At 40.0% G+C, this 18,827-nt stretch overlaps 1 protein-coding gene across 2 annotated transcripts in view; it reads left to right on the top strand.

Annotated features, from left to right (window-relative positions):
• The first annotated feature begins 1,694 nt into the window (after positions 1 to 1,694).
• Positions 1,695 to 18,827, top strand: part of GALK2 (galactokinase 2) — a 46,410-nt gene continuing 29,277 nt past the window's right edge. The window contains exons 1-5 of one of the 2 annotated variants that reach the window (XM_026709874.2): positions 1,695 to 1,899; positions 3,193 to 3,281; positions 3,945 to 4,068; positions 9,668 to 9,758; positions 14,531 to 14,677. In XM_026709874.2, the coding sequence (XP_026565659.2) occupies positions 1,847 to 1,899; positions 3,193 to 3,281; positions 3,945 to 4,068; positions 9,668 to 9,758; positions 14,531 to 14,677 (504 nt within the window). In that variant the 5' untranslated portion in view covers positions 1,695 to 1,846. The remainder of the gene's footprint in view (positions 1,900 to 3,192; positions 3,282 to 3,944; positions 4,069 to 9,667; positions 9,759 to 14,530; positions 14,678 to 18,827) is intronic. The other variant, XM_087941421.1, reaches the window with a different exon arrangement.

Here is an 18,827-nt window from a genome sequence, read left to right as displayed (position 1 = left end):
CCCGTCCTTCGACGCGACGGCGCAAGGCGCGGAAAGGGGTTCTCACGCAAAAGCGTCCGTCGCGCCGCGCCTCGGCCGTTCCGGTCGCGCGCACCCGGAGCCTCATTCGGGGTGCACCAGGCCTGCGTTGTTTTTATTTTTTGGCAGCCAGGCTGCCTAGCAACGGCTCGGGTTGCCAAAAGCACAGCTCGGGGGATTGGAATGAGGCTTCGGGCCTCCCGATGCACCGGGATCTTAAGCGGAGAGATCCCGGGTGCAAAACTTTTGCCTTGGTGTTGTTAAGAGAGGGCTGCAGAGGGGAGCGTTGTGCTCTCCCTTGGGCGGCTCTCTGCTGCTTTTCAGCGAACCCCCGAAGGGCAGAATCAGACTCTGCCTTGGTCAAGTTTGGAAAGGAATATTTGTAGTTTGGGGTTGAAATGAGGAGTTTTTGGTGTTCTCCAATCTTTGGTGTTTGCAGACGTTTTATGACCGAACTAGGTAACATTATCAGTGCACCTGACATCATTGGCCAACTGTCACTAAATAGTCAACTGATACAGGGAGAGGCGAAAGGGGCTTTTTCCAAGAGCTGCCACATCACAGCAAGGCCCCTCAAATGCAACAACTGTAACCCTAAAAGACCAACACTTCTCAACCTGGACAACTCAAAGATGTGTGCATTTCCACTCCCAGAATCCTCCATCCAAGTTATTGCAAGTTTCTCTGCTTCAATGACTACAGCACAGACCAGCAGAAGCCCAAGAGATGAGTTTTCCTGTTTTGCAATTTGCCCGGCTTGGCATCAGTTTGGCCAGAGGTTATAAACAGTGTATAGAACTTGCACAATGTATAAAAGCAGCCAGTTGTGTGTCTTTCATTTCCAAACCATAATTTAGCATAATATGTATACACACCTGACATATAGATATAATACAATAATGAATCCCTGTGAATGAATCTCCATAAATGGAACATAAGATCAGGGCTGGAAGAAACCTCAATTATACCAGCCTTTTCAACTATTTTTGAAAACTTAGATAGGTGTTTTTCAAACCTGGCACCTTTGAGATGTGTGGACTTCCAACTCCCTGAATTTCACAGCCACTGTGCCAAGTTTTCAAAACACTGGACTAGGTGTTACCTCCCAACTTTAGCAAAAGCCTGAAACTCTACCAATTTTTTTTTCTGATGAACACCTTTGATTAAAAAGCATCGCCTTTCTTGAGTTACACGCACCAGCCCTTCAACAGATGCTGTAATCCTCCACTTTTCGTTAGTTAACTTTGCGCGTTTAATAAAACGCATGAGTTGAAAAAGCGGCTGCAAGACCCAAGCTCTCCAATTTTCTCAATCGGTGATGGGGAAGGAGGGAGGGAGGGGCATGTTTTATTTCCGAAAGTGGATGTTTCCACATTAAGGGGCGTGCATAAGTGCACCATCGTGTCTCCCGTCCCTGTCCTATTGTCCCCATTTAATCGTACCTATTTTCTGTATTCTTACTCGTGTTAATACTTATACCTATTGTTTTGTAAGCGATTGACAAATCAAATAAATAAAATAAAATAAACATTGCAGAAGTCTTCGCGGGAATAGGCTAACTCTCCCTGGTGGAGAGACGGGGTCCTTCGCTTCTTCCTGCATCTGTCGTTGTGAATTTCTCCAGTTCCGCATCTGCAGCCGGAGGTGGGGCACGGTCGTTCGCCGGACCTTCGTCCTCTTTGCCATCAGGAGCGCCTCTGGGCGGGGAATACGGGGAGGAAACAGCTGCAGTGAGCCGAGCTAGAAGCGGACGTGGCCACTTGCAAAAGGAACACACACGCACACACAAACCCCGTAGCAACGTTGATAATCGTGGGGGAAGCACGGGATGGCTGCCGACGCGCCCCCAGTCCTTTCGCTCCAGCTGGTGGAAGAACCGAGGTGCGTGGTCGGACTCTCGCTCCCCCTTCCGCGTCTGAACTCCAGCGGTCGGGGCAGGGGGCTGAGAGGACGTTCTTCCTTGAAGCGCTTTGCAACGAGTCCTGCTCATGGTTTTTCTAGTGCCCCAGGTTACTTACTCCGAGGTCGAGGTGCATGAGATTGGAGGAGTTGTAATCTCACAGAAAATTACAAGGGCAGTTCCGGGTGGTTTGCTCAGTTTGCTTCCTATGAGTTTTTCAAGGAACCGAAGAAAATAGGCGTTCATTCATTCAATTTCTATAGCTGCCCGTCTCAGTCCATGATTCTGGATATCTTACAATTAAAAAAAATACCGGTACATTCAAAATGCTAAAAAGCATTTCAAAACACAAAAACAAGAAACATCCATAATAAATATGCTTGGCTGAGATGCTTGGCCAGTTGGCAACAGGGCCCTTAATACACTCAGCACCCCAGTCTCTGATATATTTCTGCCCATCCACCCCAAGTTTGATCTTGCAACTATGTAAGAGAGAGCTCCTTGGGTAGCAATGCATTGCTAGGATAATTTTGCCCTGCCTGATATCCGATGGGTTGGATTATATCTCTCATAAACCACTGAGATGTCCACTGATGCCAGATTGGGGAAGATTGAGTTAAGATTCTGAACTAAAAATTGGTGATCCAATTCAACCCTACTCAGCCATGGACATTCATTTGATGATCTGGAGCCTCATAGGCCGATATATCTTACATAGTAGTTGTGGGAATAAAACTGGATAATTTAACATCATCTGACCAACAAGGTTTAATGAACAGAAGGTGCAGATTCAAAATGGCAATTGGTTTTGTTTCAGTCATTATTGTCAGGCACAAAATTTCATTAAGGAGCCATATTAAATATATTGAATAGTGACTTGGATGTGCCTTAAATTTACAAGCCTTGTCCCATCATCTGGAATATCTCCTGGGGGGTGGGGGGTGGATTTGGAATCGACTGCATGCAAAATTTCTCTTCTGCCATGTTCAGCAAGCCATGATATTTTTGAATAAACTGCAATAGGCTAGAATCATATAATATAAAACTATACAAGCCTTCATAGCTTTGTGTCCGATGTAAATATTATTTGCTGTTACTTTCAGTAACAGTGCCGTGATTAGTGGAATGCAGTAATATGATCTGTGAATACTAAAATTACATTAGCCTACAAAACTAGAGCCTGCTCCTGTCAAATTGGTTGAAGACCTTGGATTTTGAAATGTATCCCTTGACATCTGTATCTCTGACAAATTTGTACTGCTGCTCCTTTTCAGACTGCTGAAGCTGAAAAATATGTTCATATCTAAATTTAAAACAACACCAAAATTTTATGTCCGAGCACCAGGCCGAGTCAACTTAATAGGTAAAGTATTTTTAATGCATTATTTTGTTAACCTTTGAGCAGTAGAATCAAGTGGCAGCCAGACCTTTTCACTTTAAATAGCCTATATTTGTTTGTTAGGCAGTAAGGTGTGGCACTAACTAAGGTATCTGCAGGATCGCCACCTCCTGCATGAATTAACCTGTTCAGTATATTCTTCCCAGGAGATGTTTTTAGGTATACTCTACCCCACTTGTATGAAGTAAGGGGAAGAAAGCCAAGAAATATTATTTTTCTGACAGCTCCAGTGCCATGGAGCAGTTTTCCCTTAGAATTAACACTTGTTACATCACTTAACATCCCCAAAATAATATAAGAACTCTTCAACAGAGCACTGTTGTCATCTGTACTATTATTGATATATTACTATTTTATTTTTATCACAAATTGATTAGGTTTGCTCTGATTATTTTTTTACCTTTCCGTCAGTGCTTTTGCCATGGTTATTTTAATTAAATATTGTATATTATGCATTCTATCAAGTTGTTTCAGTCTAGCGAAGGCCAGTCCTATAAACCAAGATATAACCTCTGTGTCTTAAGAATCTTCAGCATAAACCATCCCATGCAGAATTTAGTCAAATGGAAAAGGAGGTATTTGGGTGCTATGTAAGATCATTTAATTTTCTGGGTTTTTTTTAAATAGGTGAACATATAGATTACTGTGGATATAGTGTACTCCCGATGGCCATAGATCAAGACATACTTATAGCAGCTGAACCTCTAAGCAGTCCAATCCTGCATTTGGCTAACACAGATCCCTCGTACTTGTGAGTACCATTTTTTTTTTACTGATTATTGTTGTTGTAATATAGATGTTTCACAGCAACTAAACAATGGCACAATCTTGACCTGTAAACATGCAATTGAAAAAGTGCATCACAAAAGGGAAATTAGTGAAAATGGAGCAAAATTCAGAGCGGAATCCATTATGTGTTAAGCCATTCAATACTTGAACTATCAACAAACATCATGCCTCTGGAAATAGGTATATGTGTTAGGCTCCAGCTCTCAAAACTCTTCAGCCAACATGGCTAATGGCAGCTGCAGTTTAATACAGGTAGTCTTTGACTTACAAAAGTTTGTTTGGTGACCGTTCAAAGTTAAAACAGCAGTGGAAAAAAATGACATTTTTCACACGACCATTGTGACATATCCCCATGGTCACCTGATCAAAATTCAGATGCTTGGCAATTGATTCATATTTGTGACGATTGCAGTGTCCAGGGGTCATGTGATCTCCTTTTATGACCTTCTGATAAGCAAAGTCAACTGGGAAACCAGATTCACTTAACCGTGTTACTACTTAACAACTGCAGTGATTCACTTAACAACTGTGGCAACTGTAAAATGGGGAAAAACTCAACAAAAACCTCACTTAACAACAGAAATTTTGGGCTCAATTGTGGTCTTACATCCAGGACTACCTACCTGTATACCTGAGCACTAGATAGTAGAAATCTCTGCTGAAGTAGGATGAGTTTAGTTATCTACATAAGCTGGAACCATTTTAAAAATATTAAAATTACCTCCCGATTCCCCAAACTGCTTAAGAAATTGGAACATAATCCAAGTTTTGCAGCATAATCCATGAGGGATCCATTTGCTTCAGATAAAAACGTAATATTATAGCATTGGTAATTTATATCAGGTTTCTGAGAGGCAGTTTGGTGTAGTGGTTAAGACTAAAAATGGCAAGATGTGGGTTATGGTCCTACCTGAGGCCCCAAACCTCATGCTAGATCTTGGACAAGTCTGTATATCACCACCTTTGTGATGAAAGAAATACAAACCACTTCTAAAAACCTTTGAGTCAACAGTGTTTTGAAAGCACACATTGAGGGGGAGGAGGAAAGAGATTGAAACCCTTATGTTTTCCTTGCAAACAATTGTCTCTCGGTTTCCCCCTTGCCTTTTTACTTGTTCCTCCCAATTTCTACACTACCTCACTTGGCCAGTTTGTCAAAATGGATGTCTGAAATATATGGGCCAACTTTAGAAGCCAGGTTTGGTTTCGGTCTGAGGTGGTTGCAAAGGTTTCCAGTGTTCTTGCTGTCTTCTTAAATCATAACCATCTACTCCAGAGGGAACAATGATACCCATGTAATTATCCACATCTTGTTTCATGTTTGGGTTTTGAGCTTGCGACGGAGAAAAATGCACGGAGGAAACAGGATCCGTGTTTATTTGGGGAGAAAGAACAAAGGGAAACGGCAGACTGGAAAATTAGTTTCTACAGTAGAAAAGTAAACCTTGAAACAGCGTGTTCTACAATCAAGGGTGATACCTCCTTTATGCGCTCGTGTTGGTCTTTATTCATAGACTTTTTCAGAAAGGAAAAAGTGGGATACAGGTCATCTTCAGTTTGTTTAGTGATCATTCAAAGTTACAATAACCGTGCACAGAAGCCAAAAAGTATTGGAGTAGAATACACACGTGGCTGTAGAAAATGATAAAACAATCTATAGATTTAAAACCAGAGACATTTTTATTGGGAATTTTGCCTGAGGGTTACAACAAAGAGTTAAGCTACTTGATTATCAATGTATTAATAGCAGCCAGGATTGTGTCTGCACAAAATTGGAAAAATGAGAAAATTCCGATGGATGAGGAAATAATTAAGAAAACAATGGAATGTGCAGAAATGAGTAGATTGACAATGGCAATTCGAGAACAAGAGGACCTTGAACTACAAAAAGCATGTTATTTTGTCTAACCACATTTACCCCAAGAAATTTCACCCTCCCACTCAAAATGGGGCAGGGTGGGAGCATCTGGTTTCAATATGGCTTCCAACTCTGACAAACAGAGCTGAAAAAAGTGACTTAGAACCATTTTTCACACTTAATGACCATTGGAGAATCTCTATGGTCACGTAATCAAAATTGAGAAGCTTGGCAACTGGCATGGATTTATGACGGTTGCAATGTCCCAGGGTCACATGATTCCCTTTTGCGACAAGCAAAGTCAATGGGGAAGCTGGATTCACTTAACAACTACAGTGGTTCACTTAACAGCTGTGGCAAGAAAGGTCGTAAAACAGGGCAAAATTCTGTCTTGCTTAGCAACACAAACTTTGAATGCAAATTGTGGTCATAAGTCAAAGGCTACCTGTAATACTTTGCTGATACCTGGAATTCATACATTGTCCTAAGTGGCGGGTTATTTGAATTTAGCACATCCGATCACATGAACCATGGCTGACAAATCATTACGGCTTTTTTCCTGCCACATTTTAAGCCAAAGCCAAACAAACATTCCTGGCTTAGTATAAATGTGTGGATCTTCTGTGTGCTGACTGGCCTGTGGGTCTTCTAGCAGCTGTATGGTATGGTATCTTCAAATCTCATCATTCTTACAGTAGAAAGCATCCCAGGAATATTAAAATGAAAAGTAACAGATAATCAGAGTTGGAAGGGACCTTGTAGGTCATCTAGTCCAACCCCCCTGCCCAAGCAGGAGAACCTACACCATTTCTGAAAGATGGCACTCCAGTCCCTTCTTGAAAATCTCAAGGGATGATGCTCCCACAACTTCCGAGGGCAAGCTGTTCCATTGGCTGATTGTTCTGTCAGAAAATTTCTCCTTATTTCTAGGTTGAATCTTTCCTTGATCAGTTTCCATCCATTATTCCTTGTCTGGCTTTCAGGTCCTTTGGAAAATAACTTGACCCCTTCCTCTCTGTGGTAGCACCTCAAATATGGGAACATTAATATCATGTCTCCCCTGCTCCTTCTCTTCACTGGATTAGCCATACCCCTGTAACCGTTCATTGTATGTTTTATCCTCCAGTCCCCTAATCATCCTGGTTGCTCTTCTCAGCCCTTTTTCTAGAGTCTCAACATCTTTTTTATAATGTGTTGACCAAAACTGGATGCAGTACTCTAGGCGTGGTCTTACTAAGGCTTTATAGAGTGGTATTAGTATCTCCCTTGATCTTGATTGTATCCCTCTGTTAATGCAACTTAGGATTGCATTAGCTTTTTTGGCGGCTGCTACACACTTGCTTGTTCATATTTAGCTGGTTGTCCACTAAGACTCCAAGATCCCTCTCACAGTTCCTGCTATTAAGCCTGGTTTCACCCAGTCTATATGTGTACTTTTGGTTTTTCTTGCCTAAGTGTAGGACTTTACTTTTCTCTACACTGAATTTCATTTCTTTAAATACAGCCCAATGTTCTAGTCTGTCAAGAAAGCTGTGTTGGCTTTTCCTCTGGTAATAGGAATAAGGGAAAGAACCAGAATGGAGAACATGGGTTGGTAGATCTGACATTGGTTTCCAAACTTTCCTGGTTAATGTCTCATATGGGGAAGAAAGAGATTGCCCAATGCTTGTTCCAAATTAAAACCAAGTATTTAAATGGGAGTGTTCAATTGGGATATTCATCCCACTTACATTCCTGTTGCAATAGTTAATTCACATTAATTGAGTTGAACCCTAGATGGAAATACACCCTTCCTTGACCCATAGCTTGTCGTCTTCTCTGAGAGCTTCATTGGCCTGGAAAGCACTGGAGAAATCAACTAAAGGAACCAGTTAGGCCAGTAGATTGTGAGAGAGATGTCAGAGGACATCTGATTAGAAAGCCAAACCAATGAAAAAGAATTCCACGGCCATCCAATCAGCCAAAACCCGTCTTAAATATGAAGTCAGTTTGTAATTTTTTAATGCAGTGTTTACAATTTTTACCGACCGATCTTGGAAGATTGTCCTTTATACATAAAGTTCTACAACAAGAAAGATAATAAACTTTCTTGGAGTTTAATTCTTTTTTTAAACCAGATTACATTGTAGGGCACCATCCACTGCACTGATTTTACCCACTGTGCTGTTTTGAGAATTGAACAGGGGAATCAGTTCCAGGGGTCTCACGGGGTAAAAATAGACTTCTGGTCCCAGTACAAAGCTTTTTTTTTTTATTTATTTTTATTGGTTTTTAAAAACAAACACAAACAAACAAAACATAAAAACATCAAGCTATCTTCCATAGATGTACATACAGTATGCCAGTTGGTTTACAAATTGTTTTGTGCTTCCATTTCGTAGTCTTCAATTACAGTTACATTGCATATAATCTCATATTGTCAATCAAAAATTAAATACCTTAGTATCATTATTAATCAATCATTTGTACTTTTATTCATTCATGTTTTACAAGATAACCATAATTTACTTAGTTTATTTTATAACAGTTCATATTATCATCCCAAATCTATCCTAAAATCATTTTGTAGATCTAGTAAGAAAGAAGTGCATCTTTATATATTTATTATTTTCTAAAAGTCTACATATTTCATTACTGTACTTTATTGTCTAACCATTGATAGAAAAGATACCAAATTTTATAAAATTGTTTATCCTCTTGTTCTCTAATTTCAAATGTCAATCTACTCATTTCAGCCCATTCCAATATTTTCTTAATGATTTCCTCCTGTGATGGTATTTTCTCATTTTTCCAGTTTTTAGCAAATACAATCCTAGCCGCTGTTAATACATTTACAATCAGGTATTTCAAGTCTTTACTATATATTTCAGGTAAAATTCCCAATAAAAATATCTCTGGTTTCAAGTCTATATGTTTTTTTGTCATTTTTTCCAACCACATGTGGATTTTAGTCCAGTATTTTTTAGCATCCGCACAAGTCCACCACATATGGTAATATGAGCCAGGTGTCTGATGACATTTCCAACATTTTTCGCCAGTACAAAGCTTAAGGCGCCTAATTTATGCCTTAAATCCAAACTGAACAACAAAAAGATCGAACATTTTTGGATTTACTGTTCTAGGAAGAAGATACCCCAGTCTGCCCTCATTCAAATTTCTATCAAGAAATTTCTCAATGTTTAATTAGGAATAGACAAGTAGTCCTTCATTTTGTGACCATTAGAAGTTATAACAGCACTAAAAAAATGACGGATGACTTCTTCTTTTTTTTAAACAATCCCTTGGTCACGTGATCAAAATTCTGATGCTTGGCAACTGACTCAAATTTACGACAATTGCAGTGTTCCAGGGTCACATGATTCTCCTTTGTGACCTTCTGACAAGCACAGTCAACGGGGAAGCGAAGGTTCACTTAACGACTATGTTACTAACTGAACAACTGCAGGGATTCACTTAACAAGTGCGGTAAGAAAGGCCGTAAATTAGGACAAAGCTCACTTAGCAAGTATCTCACTTAGTAACAGAAATTTGAGGCTCAGCTGTGATCATGAGTTGAGGCTTACCTGTAATTGGCAGAGAGAGAAAAAGAAACTGATTTCTTTTACCGGCAGGTGGCAGTAGATATGTTTGAGTGGTTTATGCGTACCGAGAATGTAGTAAACCTATTCTGAAACAATTTCGCTTTTTTCTGTTTATTTCCTAGGGATTTCAATACAGATGCCAATGACATCCATATAAAGCAAACAAAACCTTTATGGCACAACTATTTCCTCTGTGGGTTCAAAGGAATACAGGTGAAGTAACTTCAATTTACATCCTCTTCCTTTGAAATTCTCAGCAAAATGAAAAGCAAAACACAAATGTTCCAATAACACGCAGTAGGTTAGAAAGTTAAACGCGTGATGCTTTTTAAAAAAAGAAACATACAGAGAGCGCATACTACATGTACCAAGTTTCTATATTAATTATATGTTTATTAGCAGGAACTATTTGATAGATAACATGGAATGTTTAGCATTATAAATCGTAGCCCTTTCTTTTTTGTGATCTAGACTTTTAAATGCTGGCAAGTCGCCTCTTGGAAATTTCAGTGCTACTTTTCACAATTCCTCTATACGAAATTATTTTTAAAACCTAAAGCATCATCCCGTGGCACAATATGTTTATATTAAACTGAGCACATTATCCACTGGAAAGAAACATCCTGCCCAGCTCCATAAACAAAAGAAAAGAAAAGAAAAAACCCTCAGTTTTGAGTCAGGGACTTTGTTTTCCCTCCATTATGCATATTCCGTAATAAATGTGAAAGTTTGATCCATCTTCAAAGGAATATCTGCTAATCCTTTTCTGGTTAAGGATCTGATGGATTTCTCCCTGTTGGGAAATTGTCAGAGGTGACCTCAGCAGCAAGTAGTTTGTGTGCCTAAAAGGAGAATATTTTTTTGTGTGCGTGGGCAATTCGGTGCTCAGAACGTGTTTAACTTGAACTGTCTTCTGTGGGTGTTGCAGGAATCTTGCTGTTGCTGTCTAATACTGGAAGCATGTCAAGAGGGTTGAAGGGAACTCAGCCTTTCTAAAACAGATCAGGCTTTCTGCAGATTGCCAATTTTTCTTAGTAAAATAAGCATATGCAAGCATAAAGCATTTGTGGTACTGGATTCAATCAGGATCGCCAAACGGATCTAGGAACAAACCAGTTTTGTCAGCACTGAACATAAAGCTTTGGAATTCGGAGGTTCAGTTGAGCAGAGTTAAAGACAAGGAACAGATTGGGCCTCCAAGGTTTTCCCACAGTGTTTGAAACCTCAATAACTTTTAAGATTTGTGGATTTCAGCTCCCAGAATTCCCCCACCAGCCGATACTGAATACATTCTGTGTCCTCCAGAGCAGGGGTCTCCAACTTTAAACCTGGAGGACTTCAACTCCCCAAACCCCTGATCTACAGAATGCCAAGTCAGGGAAGCCATCTTTAAAATGAACTTAACAGAAAAGCGATTGATTGTCCTCGCATATAATTTAAAGCAGAGGAGGACAGCTTAAGATCCAACTGTTGGCATGCTATCTTGGAAGCTTTCTCTCGGAAATTTGTTGGATGTTGCCATCATGGTTTTGTTGCCTTGTTTCCACCTGGAAACAAATGTAAAACCTGCAATGTGTTTTCTAAAAGTAAGAAATCCCTCCAAACTTCAATAAAATTTCACAAAAATCTTAGCCTTCTCTCATACTCTGAGCAAATGCAGCTCTGAACCACTCAAAGATACTCTTCAAATAGTAAGCCACCAAACAGAAAGAGATATGAAGGTATTGCTCTTCTATGTTGCTCTTCTATGACTCAAAGCAGCTCAACATTTTTAAAAAAAGCATAAAAAGGAAGATCTTAAGTCCATGCATGTGTCTTATTTAGTTCATCGGGGACAGAATCATGTAAAAAACAAAATGGGGAACAATGATTATGGAGAATTAATACGAATGAAATATATACGATTTTTTGCTTAACCTGTAATTTGCTATCAAGTTTAGCTCTGTGGTTTATCTTGGTCTTTTGTGATAAAAATGCATGCCAACAGCTATATCTGTTTTCTAATTGCATTATTAATTATTCTCTCTGGGTTCAGATCTGCAGTTGATTTTATTGTTCAGCCCCCGGAAAGCACCCCACAATTACAATGCTCTCAGAAAGCTATGTTCAGGAAATCCATAGACCCTGATGATTGTGTCTAGGCATCCAGCCACTAGCTTCAGCTGCAGGTTTTGTGCTGCATTTCTTTGGATGCTGAACATAACACATTTTTCTACTTAATTTGACATTTCGTATTTAAATGACTTAAGTCACACTGGGAACAAAAATCAGGTAGATTAATGCAGAAACGGGAAAGTTGAATGTGATTTTCAGGAAATCACATGAGAAAATTTCCTTGAAATTTCTTTTAAAATAAATCCACATCCAGGCCAAAACAGCTATTGGTTCCATTCCATCTGCAATGCTAATAAAAAATAAAGATCCGATATACTTAGGGATCAGAAATTCACATCAATTCCCCACAGAGCAAGTGATTGTGGTTTCCAAACACTTGAGGTCAGGAATGTAACAGGCTTTTTATCTTCCAAGCTTGCTTTCAGCTCATGGGGAGAAAAACAATGAAGCCAAAAATAGGGAAGCAGTTGATAAGAAGCACAGTGGTAAGAAGGAGAGCAACGGCCAACATGCTTCCTGGCCAAATTAAAACAGAAACAAAAGGTCACGTTCTACTACTGACAAGACAGCATGGACCGCAATTACTGTCTTCTGGATGGCCCCTAAAAAAAACTTAAGACATTTGAAGAGCAGATATCTAATCTATGTTAAATTGGCTGGCTGTGTTTAACTCAGCCAATAGCTCAGTTTTTCTGTTTTTCTAAACACCTGTGGAACTGTTTCTGAATTTATAGCATCCTAATGCAACTGATTATACAACATCTAACCATTTCTACTTCTCCTTTGGAAAAAAAAAAAAAGAAATCCATAACCAGCAGAACAACAAAGCCCTCGTTAAGACCACTTGATGTATTCAGAAATGTCAGAGAAATAATCAGATTGAAATCATACTTCCGACCTTGTTTTTAACAGTGTATGCCAAAACTGCATTTGGACATTGGGAATAAACTTATGCAAAGTTTGTTTGGTGATGAAACACATTAGCATCCACGTGTTTTACATGCATTCTGTTTGATCACCTTAACACCAGGTTAAGGGGGGAGAGTGTATGTATGAAACGGGCTTCTTCATTCTAATTCATTGCACAAGGTATACGTTTTTATTGTAGAAGTCTTATTTCTCCAGAGTCTATAGTTGACTTCCTTCTCAGCAATTAAGCCCAAAGAAAATAATTCATTAAACCTTTTTCAAGAAATCGGGTGAGAGAGAAGGCAAAGTAACCAAGAAAGATGTGGAACAAAATCAGTGGTGGGATTCAAATTTTTTTACTACTGGTTCTGTGGGTGTGGCTTGGTGGGCGTGGTGTGGTTTGATGGGCATAGCAAGGGAAGGTTACTGCAAAATCCCCCTTCCCTCCTCACCCCACTAACCTGCTTTCCAGCTCCATTCTCCTGTGCAGGGCAACCAAAGAAGACCCAGCCGATCAGCTGGGACTCAGTGGGAGGCGGAGAATAGATGGGGTTGGCGGGGCCAGTCAGAGGTGGTATTTGCCGGTTCTCGGAACTACTCAAAATTTCCACTACCGGTTCTCCAGATCCAGTCAGAACCTGCTGAATCCCACCTCTGGACAAAATATATTAATTACCTTGCAACTTTAAAGTGAGCTTAGGAACATGGTGCAAAAGAATTTTAAAGCATCCTGAGAATGAGGCAGGAATAATATCGTTTGTGAGGAAGAAATTTCTCAGGAAACTGGAACACAGATTTCAGCCGTACAAATTACCTAATGATGCAACACTTGTTTGTTTTAAGGAATCTCGCTCAATTGTACTCTGGGCCTGCCTAGTTCTCTAAAAGCAGGTCTAAAAATATGGGGGGTGGGGGGAGAATTAATTATGGAAAGTTTACAAGTGTTCCCAAGGAAGTATGATGTTCAATTGAAAAAAAATGTTAAAGACGTTAAGATTGTAATGAATATTAATGATAGAATTGAATTGGAATGGAATGATTGTTTTATTTAATATTTATATTTTATTTATATTTATATTTATATATATATATGAACATAGTGTGTATCTTAAGAATGTACCAAGCAGAATGGAAGTTATGTACTATATTGAATGTTATAATTCTAAAGGCATAAATTGAAGTTTAAATAAGAGTTGAATGGATAAAATTAAAAGATATCAAGGTATCATACTTCAATTAGTAACTACAGGGGAAAATTTGTTTAATGAGAAAAGATAATATGAAATTGAATTTGTGTCTGTATGGAGAAGTGATAACCCGGGATCATGCTATTCTCAAAAAAAGATGTTTTATTTGTATTTTGTGAAAACCCAAATAAAATTTATATTAAAAAGAATAAAAACAGGTCCAGACTGCTAGGTATGTCCTGCCCAGGAAGCCATGAAAACTATGTGTCTGTCTGTGTGTATGTGCGTACATGCATAAACATACAGGTAATCCTCGACTTACGACCATAACTGAGCCCAAAATTTAACCTTGGGGAGCAAGACAGTTGTTAAGTGAGTTTTGCCCCATTTTACGACCTTTCTTGCCACAGTTGCTAAGTGAAACACGGCAGTTGTTCAGTTAGTAATACGGTTGCTAAGTGAATCTGGCTTTCCCATTGACTTTGCTATTCAGAAGGTCACAAAAGGTGACCCTGAGATTTGGTGACCGTTGTAAATGTGAGTTCGTTGCCGAGCGTGCAAATCTTAATCACAGGGATGCGACAACGAACGTAAGTGTGAAAAACGGTCATGTCACTTTTTTCAATGCTGTTGAGATGATCACTAAATGAACTGTGGTCAGCCGAGGGCGTCCTGGAGGACGAAAACCAGGTTTCCTTGTCCCACGAAGAAGACAGCAGGCGGTTCAATTCTTCCGAACTAAAACCCCAAATCAGTTTATCTTGTATTTTTCAGGATCACTTCAATCTGAGGAAGCCGAGCGGAATTAACTGCCTCGTGGAAGGCACGATTCCTCCAAGTTCCGGTTTATCGAGCTCCAGTGCTTTGGTCTGTTGTGCGGCACTTGTGACTCTCGTGGCCAATGGCAAGACTCTTTCCAAGGTAAGGTGGAAAGGAGGACCATGCTCTCCAGCATAGTGGTTGCCAACCACTGGTGGTCCGCAAGAAAATGTTGGTGGTCCGCAGAGAAATGTCACCCGCAAAGCAATTAATCCAGGCGGTATGGCAACACAAGGCTGCACCACCCACATGGCCCATGGGAACACAAGGCTTGTGTCGCTTACCTTGCGAATAACACAAAGTAGTGAGGGGAGGGGGGGAAAGGGCAGAGGGGGTGGGGAACTTGCCCCATTCGCCCCACTCGCTTGGCCTGGCCACTGGGCTGGTTCTTTTCTTTCTTCTTCTGCTTTTGGCTGCACGCAAAAGTCTTTCTTTCTCTCCCCCAAACTCCACCAGAAATGAGTCTTTGGGACCCTGCAAGGCCTCCTGCTCCAAGAGGCTGCACCGGTGCGACAAGTCTCACAAAGACTCATTTCTGGCGGAGTTTGTGGGAGAGAAAGAAAGACTTCTGCTGCTTCTGCTGCTTTCCTTACATGAAGCCAAAAGTCTCTCTCTCCCTCTGAGAACAGAGCTGGAGACAATATCCTGCGATCCCAAATAAAGAATTGATTGATCGGTAAGGAAAACGGGGTGGGGAATTTTCCTCCAGACTTTTTGGGGGATTTTCCCAGGCTCTCTGGTCTGCGGAATTTAAAATTATGAGTTTGGTGGTCCCTGAGGTCCAAAAGGTTGGTGACCCCTGCTCCAGCGGATCGTTAAAACTGAAGCTGAGGAATTTATACAGTTTTTTAAACAGAAATTCTCAAAACTACGAATTGTTTCCACAGTTAGTAGTTGGGGAGTTTACCTTTGAAGTAGTAGACTGATGGAAATTTTGAGAGTGTGTTGGGGCCGTTTAAAATAGACGGCTACAATAATTATTTGTACCCTTTCAAGAGTTCTTCTGAAACGCAATGGTAAATTAAAAGGCAGTAAATATTTAACAGCAAATCTAGTCACGTTTTGGATTCTTTCCACCAGGGTAACAAATGGCTCTTAGGTGGGTGGAGGATGGAAGTGACAAAAGAATCTAGCTGGAGCAGGTTGTAGGGTTGATGGCCTCTTGTTGTCTTCAACCTTCTAGTTGACTAGAAAAATATTACCGACATGAGTCTCTCCTGTGTCCCAAAGGTACTGTTCAAAAGGCAACTGGGCTTTCTTGGGTCTCTTTTTGAAGAGTGTTTGTTCCAAAGTGCAGGGCTAAATCTCTGTGGAGAGTCTCAATCATCCAGATCGTGGTTGTTAAAAAAAATAAAGAAAGTTCAATTGCCTTTTGAACAGGCATCTTTGGGATGCGGCACCCATGACCTGGATGATCAAGGATCTCCGTAGGCGATCCCTTCTCATGCTTCCTCTCCCAGATGTTCTTTGGTTCCCCGGCTCAGCTTGATCTGTTTGTTTTTTTCTAAGCAAGAAGAGATTCTGTCACATAATGTCCTGGCCTATCTCCACTTGATATTAAGGCTTATGTCGTGAGAAGTCCTTAGGCAGCCGTTATCTTTCCCAGAAATGCTGCACCAATGTGTGCCTGCACCATGAGAGATAATGTGGTAGTGAGTGAGAAAGGAAACATCTCGGGGCTAACATGGCATTACTGAATGCCAGTCCCAGAGAGATCCTCCTGTCATATAACAGATAACAGATAATCAGAGTTGGAAGGGACCTTGTAGGCCATCTAGTCCAACCCCTCACCTAAGCAGGAGACCCTACACCATTTCTGACAAATCGCAGTCCAATCTGTTCTTGAAAGCCTCCAGGGATGAAGCTCCTACAACTTCCGAGGGCAACTTCTGTTCCATTGGTTGATTGTTCTCATGGTCAGAAAGTTTCTCCTTATCTACAGTATGACATTTCAGGCAGCATTGATGAGGTTTTGTGAATTTTCAGGAGAGGTTATTCAATTGTTTTGCTGGACGAAAAGGTACTTTATGTGAACATTGTTACAACTGCTCATGTTCATTTTTTTAAAAAAAAATCAATGCCTACGTTGAGAGGTCTACTGCTGAATTTGCCGAAGAAGCGGCCTATTTAAAATTCTGTGTTAAAGGTTTGGAAGCCTGTAACGAATGATCTAAAGAAAGAATTCAGACTGAGGCTGAAGATTAATGCCATCTTAAAAAAATTAGCTGAGTTGGTCTACCAAGAGAAATGCAAACTTTTAGACCATCACAGAATAATATTCTGACACAGTGTAATTGGAGGAAGCTTGCTAAATTATTTCCATGTCTTTGTTTTGGAAAATATTTCATTTCTGTTTGTAGTAAAGATGCAACATTCAAGCGCAGTCCTTATTCCCTAAGTGGCATCTTATGTGTTATTTCATAACCGATAAAAGTATTTCTAATGTTGTAATCTGTTTCCTTCCTGAAGACACAGAGATTGACTTGCAATTTCCCAACAGCTGTTCAGTTCAGATAGTTCAATACTCATTGAGGTTCCTGGATCTTGGGTCAATGTACTGTTCTAATTGTAAAATCATTTTAACCCAGGTTTGGAGTGTACGTTGGCTCTCGCTTGATTAGGTTAAAAAAATGATTTTCAAATGTTTTCTGATGCATTGAATGTTAAAGAGAAAAGTGGCATTCAAAAAGAACAGAGCTGCAAGTTTTAAAAGTCCGTGGAGATTCTCAGTCATCCAGGACATGTTTGTCCCAAAGGGGTTGGGTTAGGGTAATATTCCTTGCAATCACCCTTCCCTTCCCTTCCCTACCAGTCAGAGCTGAAGAAGCTTCTTGGATAAAAAGCGAAACGTCTTCAAAGAAAAAACAGAAATTCCAATTGCCTCTTGAAAAAGCACCTTTGGTGCAGTGTTAAAACTTGAGATGTGGATGCTGTTTGAAGCAACATATTTTGCATGTTCTTGAACAATTTAGAGGATAGTTTGTTCTGATTGATGTAGAAACCAAACGGTAAATTGTCTCCATTTCCTTAGAATAACTTTTTTTTAAAAAAATGTGAGGAAGTTCATGAAAAATATGGCAATGCAGTTAATCACTTGCAGCCCGAAGGTGATTTTTAAACTTAACATTAGAATGCCAAAGAGAAGAAACTGGGGTTCAGTTTTGTTTGGCCTTAATACTCACTGGGTAGTGTCAATAAATGAATCATAGAAATCATAGAATATTGTGTACATTTGGTTTCTGTCTGTCTTCCTTTCTCTCTTCCACTCACTTTTATAGAATAGCTGGAGCGGGAGGTGGATTTTCAGCAAAAATATTGACCTGAACTTGTTCACTAACAAAGTAGACACACAGAGCCCCTTTTCTTGCCAGGAGCCACACTTTCTTTCCAGTAGTATTTATTTATTGATTGATTGATTTGATTTGATTTGATTTGTCAATCACTTACAAGATAATAGGTATAAGGATAAACATAATTATGAATACATGAAATGGGTACATATAAGAAATATAAAAAGAAACAATAGGACAGGGACGGTAGGCACATTGGTGCGCTTATGCACACCCCCTACAGACCTCTTAGGAAAGGGGTGAGGTCAATAGTAGACAGTCTAAGGTTAAAGTTTTTGGGTTTGGGGAAGAAACCCCAGAGTCAGGTAGAATATTCCAGACATTGACCACTCTGTTGCTGACGTCGTATTTCCTGCAATCAAGTTTGGTGAGGTTTACCTTGAGTTTGTATCTATTGCATGCTGTTGTATTGTTATGGTTGAAGCTGAAGTATTCATTAGCAGGTAGGACATTGCAATGTATGATTTTATATACTGTACTTAGATCCTGGAGATTACCCTGCCTAAATCATTATCATTTTATGCCTTTGAGTCAGTGTTGACTCTTGGCAAATACCCGGGCTGACCTGCAGTTTTCTTGGCAAGGTTTTTCAGAAGTCACTGCCTGCTTCCAAGGGCTGAGAGAGAGAGTGACTGGCTCAAGGTCACCCCGTTTACTTTGTGCCTAAAGCAGGACAAAAACTCACAGTCTTCTAGTTCCTAACCTGGGTGCCTTGAGCACTACATTAAACTGGCTCTGGGCCAAATTAACAGATGGAAGATATTTAACTAGAACAGAGGGACTTTTTGAGATGGGTCATGAATATTCTTATGAAGTAGGGAAAGCTGCTTTGGATATGGAAAAACAGCTCACTGGATTGGCAAAGAAATCCTGAGAAAAACTATATGGGCTGTAGCTGAACT

Source organism: Pseudonaja textilis, chromosome 13, assembly GCF_049901715.1.
Source record: "Pseudonaja textilis isolate UNSWEBS1 chromosome 13, rPseTex1.2, whole genome shotgun sequence".
In the NCBI taxonomy this organism is placed as follows: domain Eukaryota; kingdom Metazoa; phylum Chordata; class Lepidosauria; order Squamata; family Elapidae; genus Pseudonaja; species Pseudonaja textilis.
The sequence above is the reverse complement of the archived record's forward strand: the minus strand, read 5'-3'. Positions and strand labels throughout refer to the sequence as shown.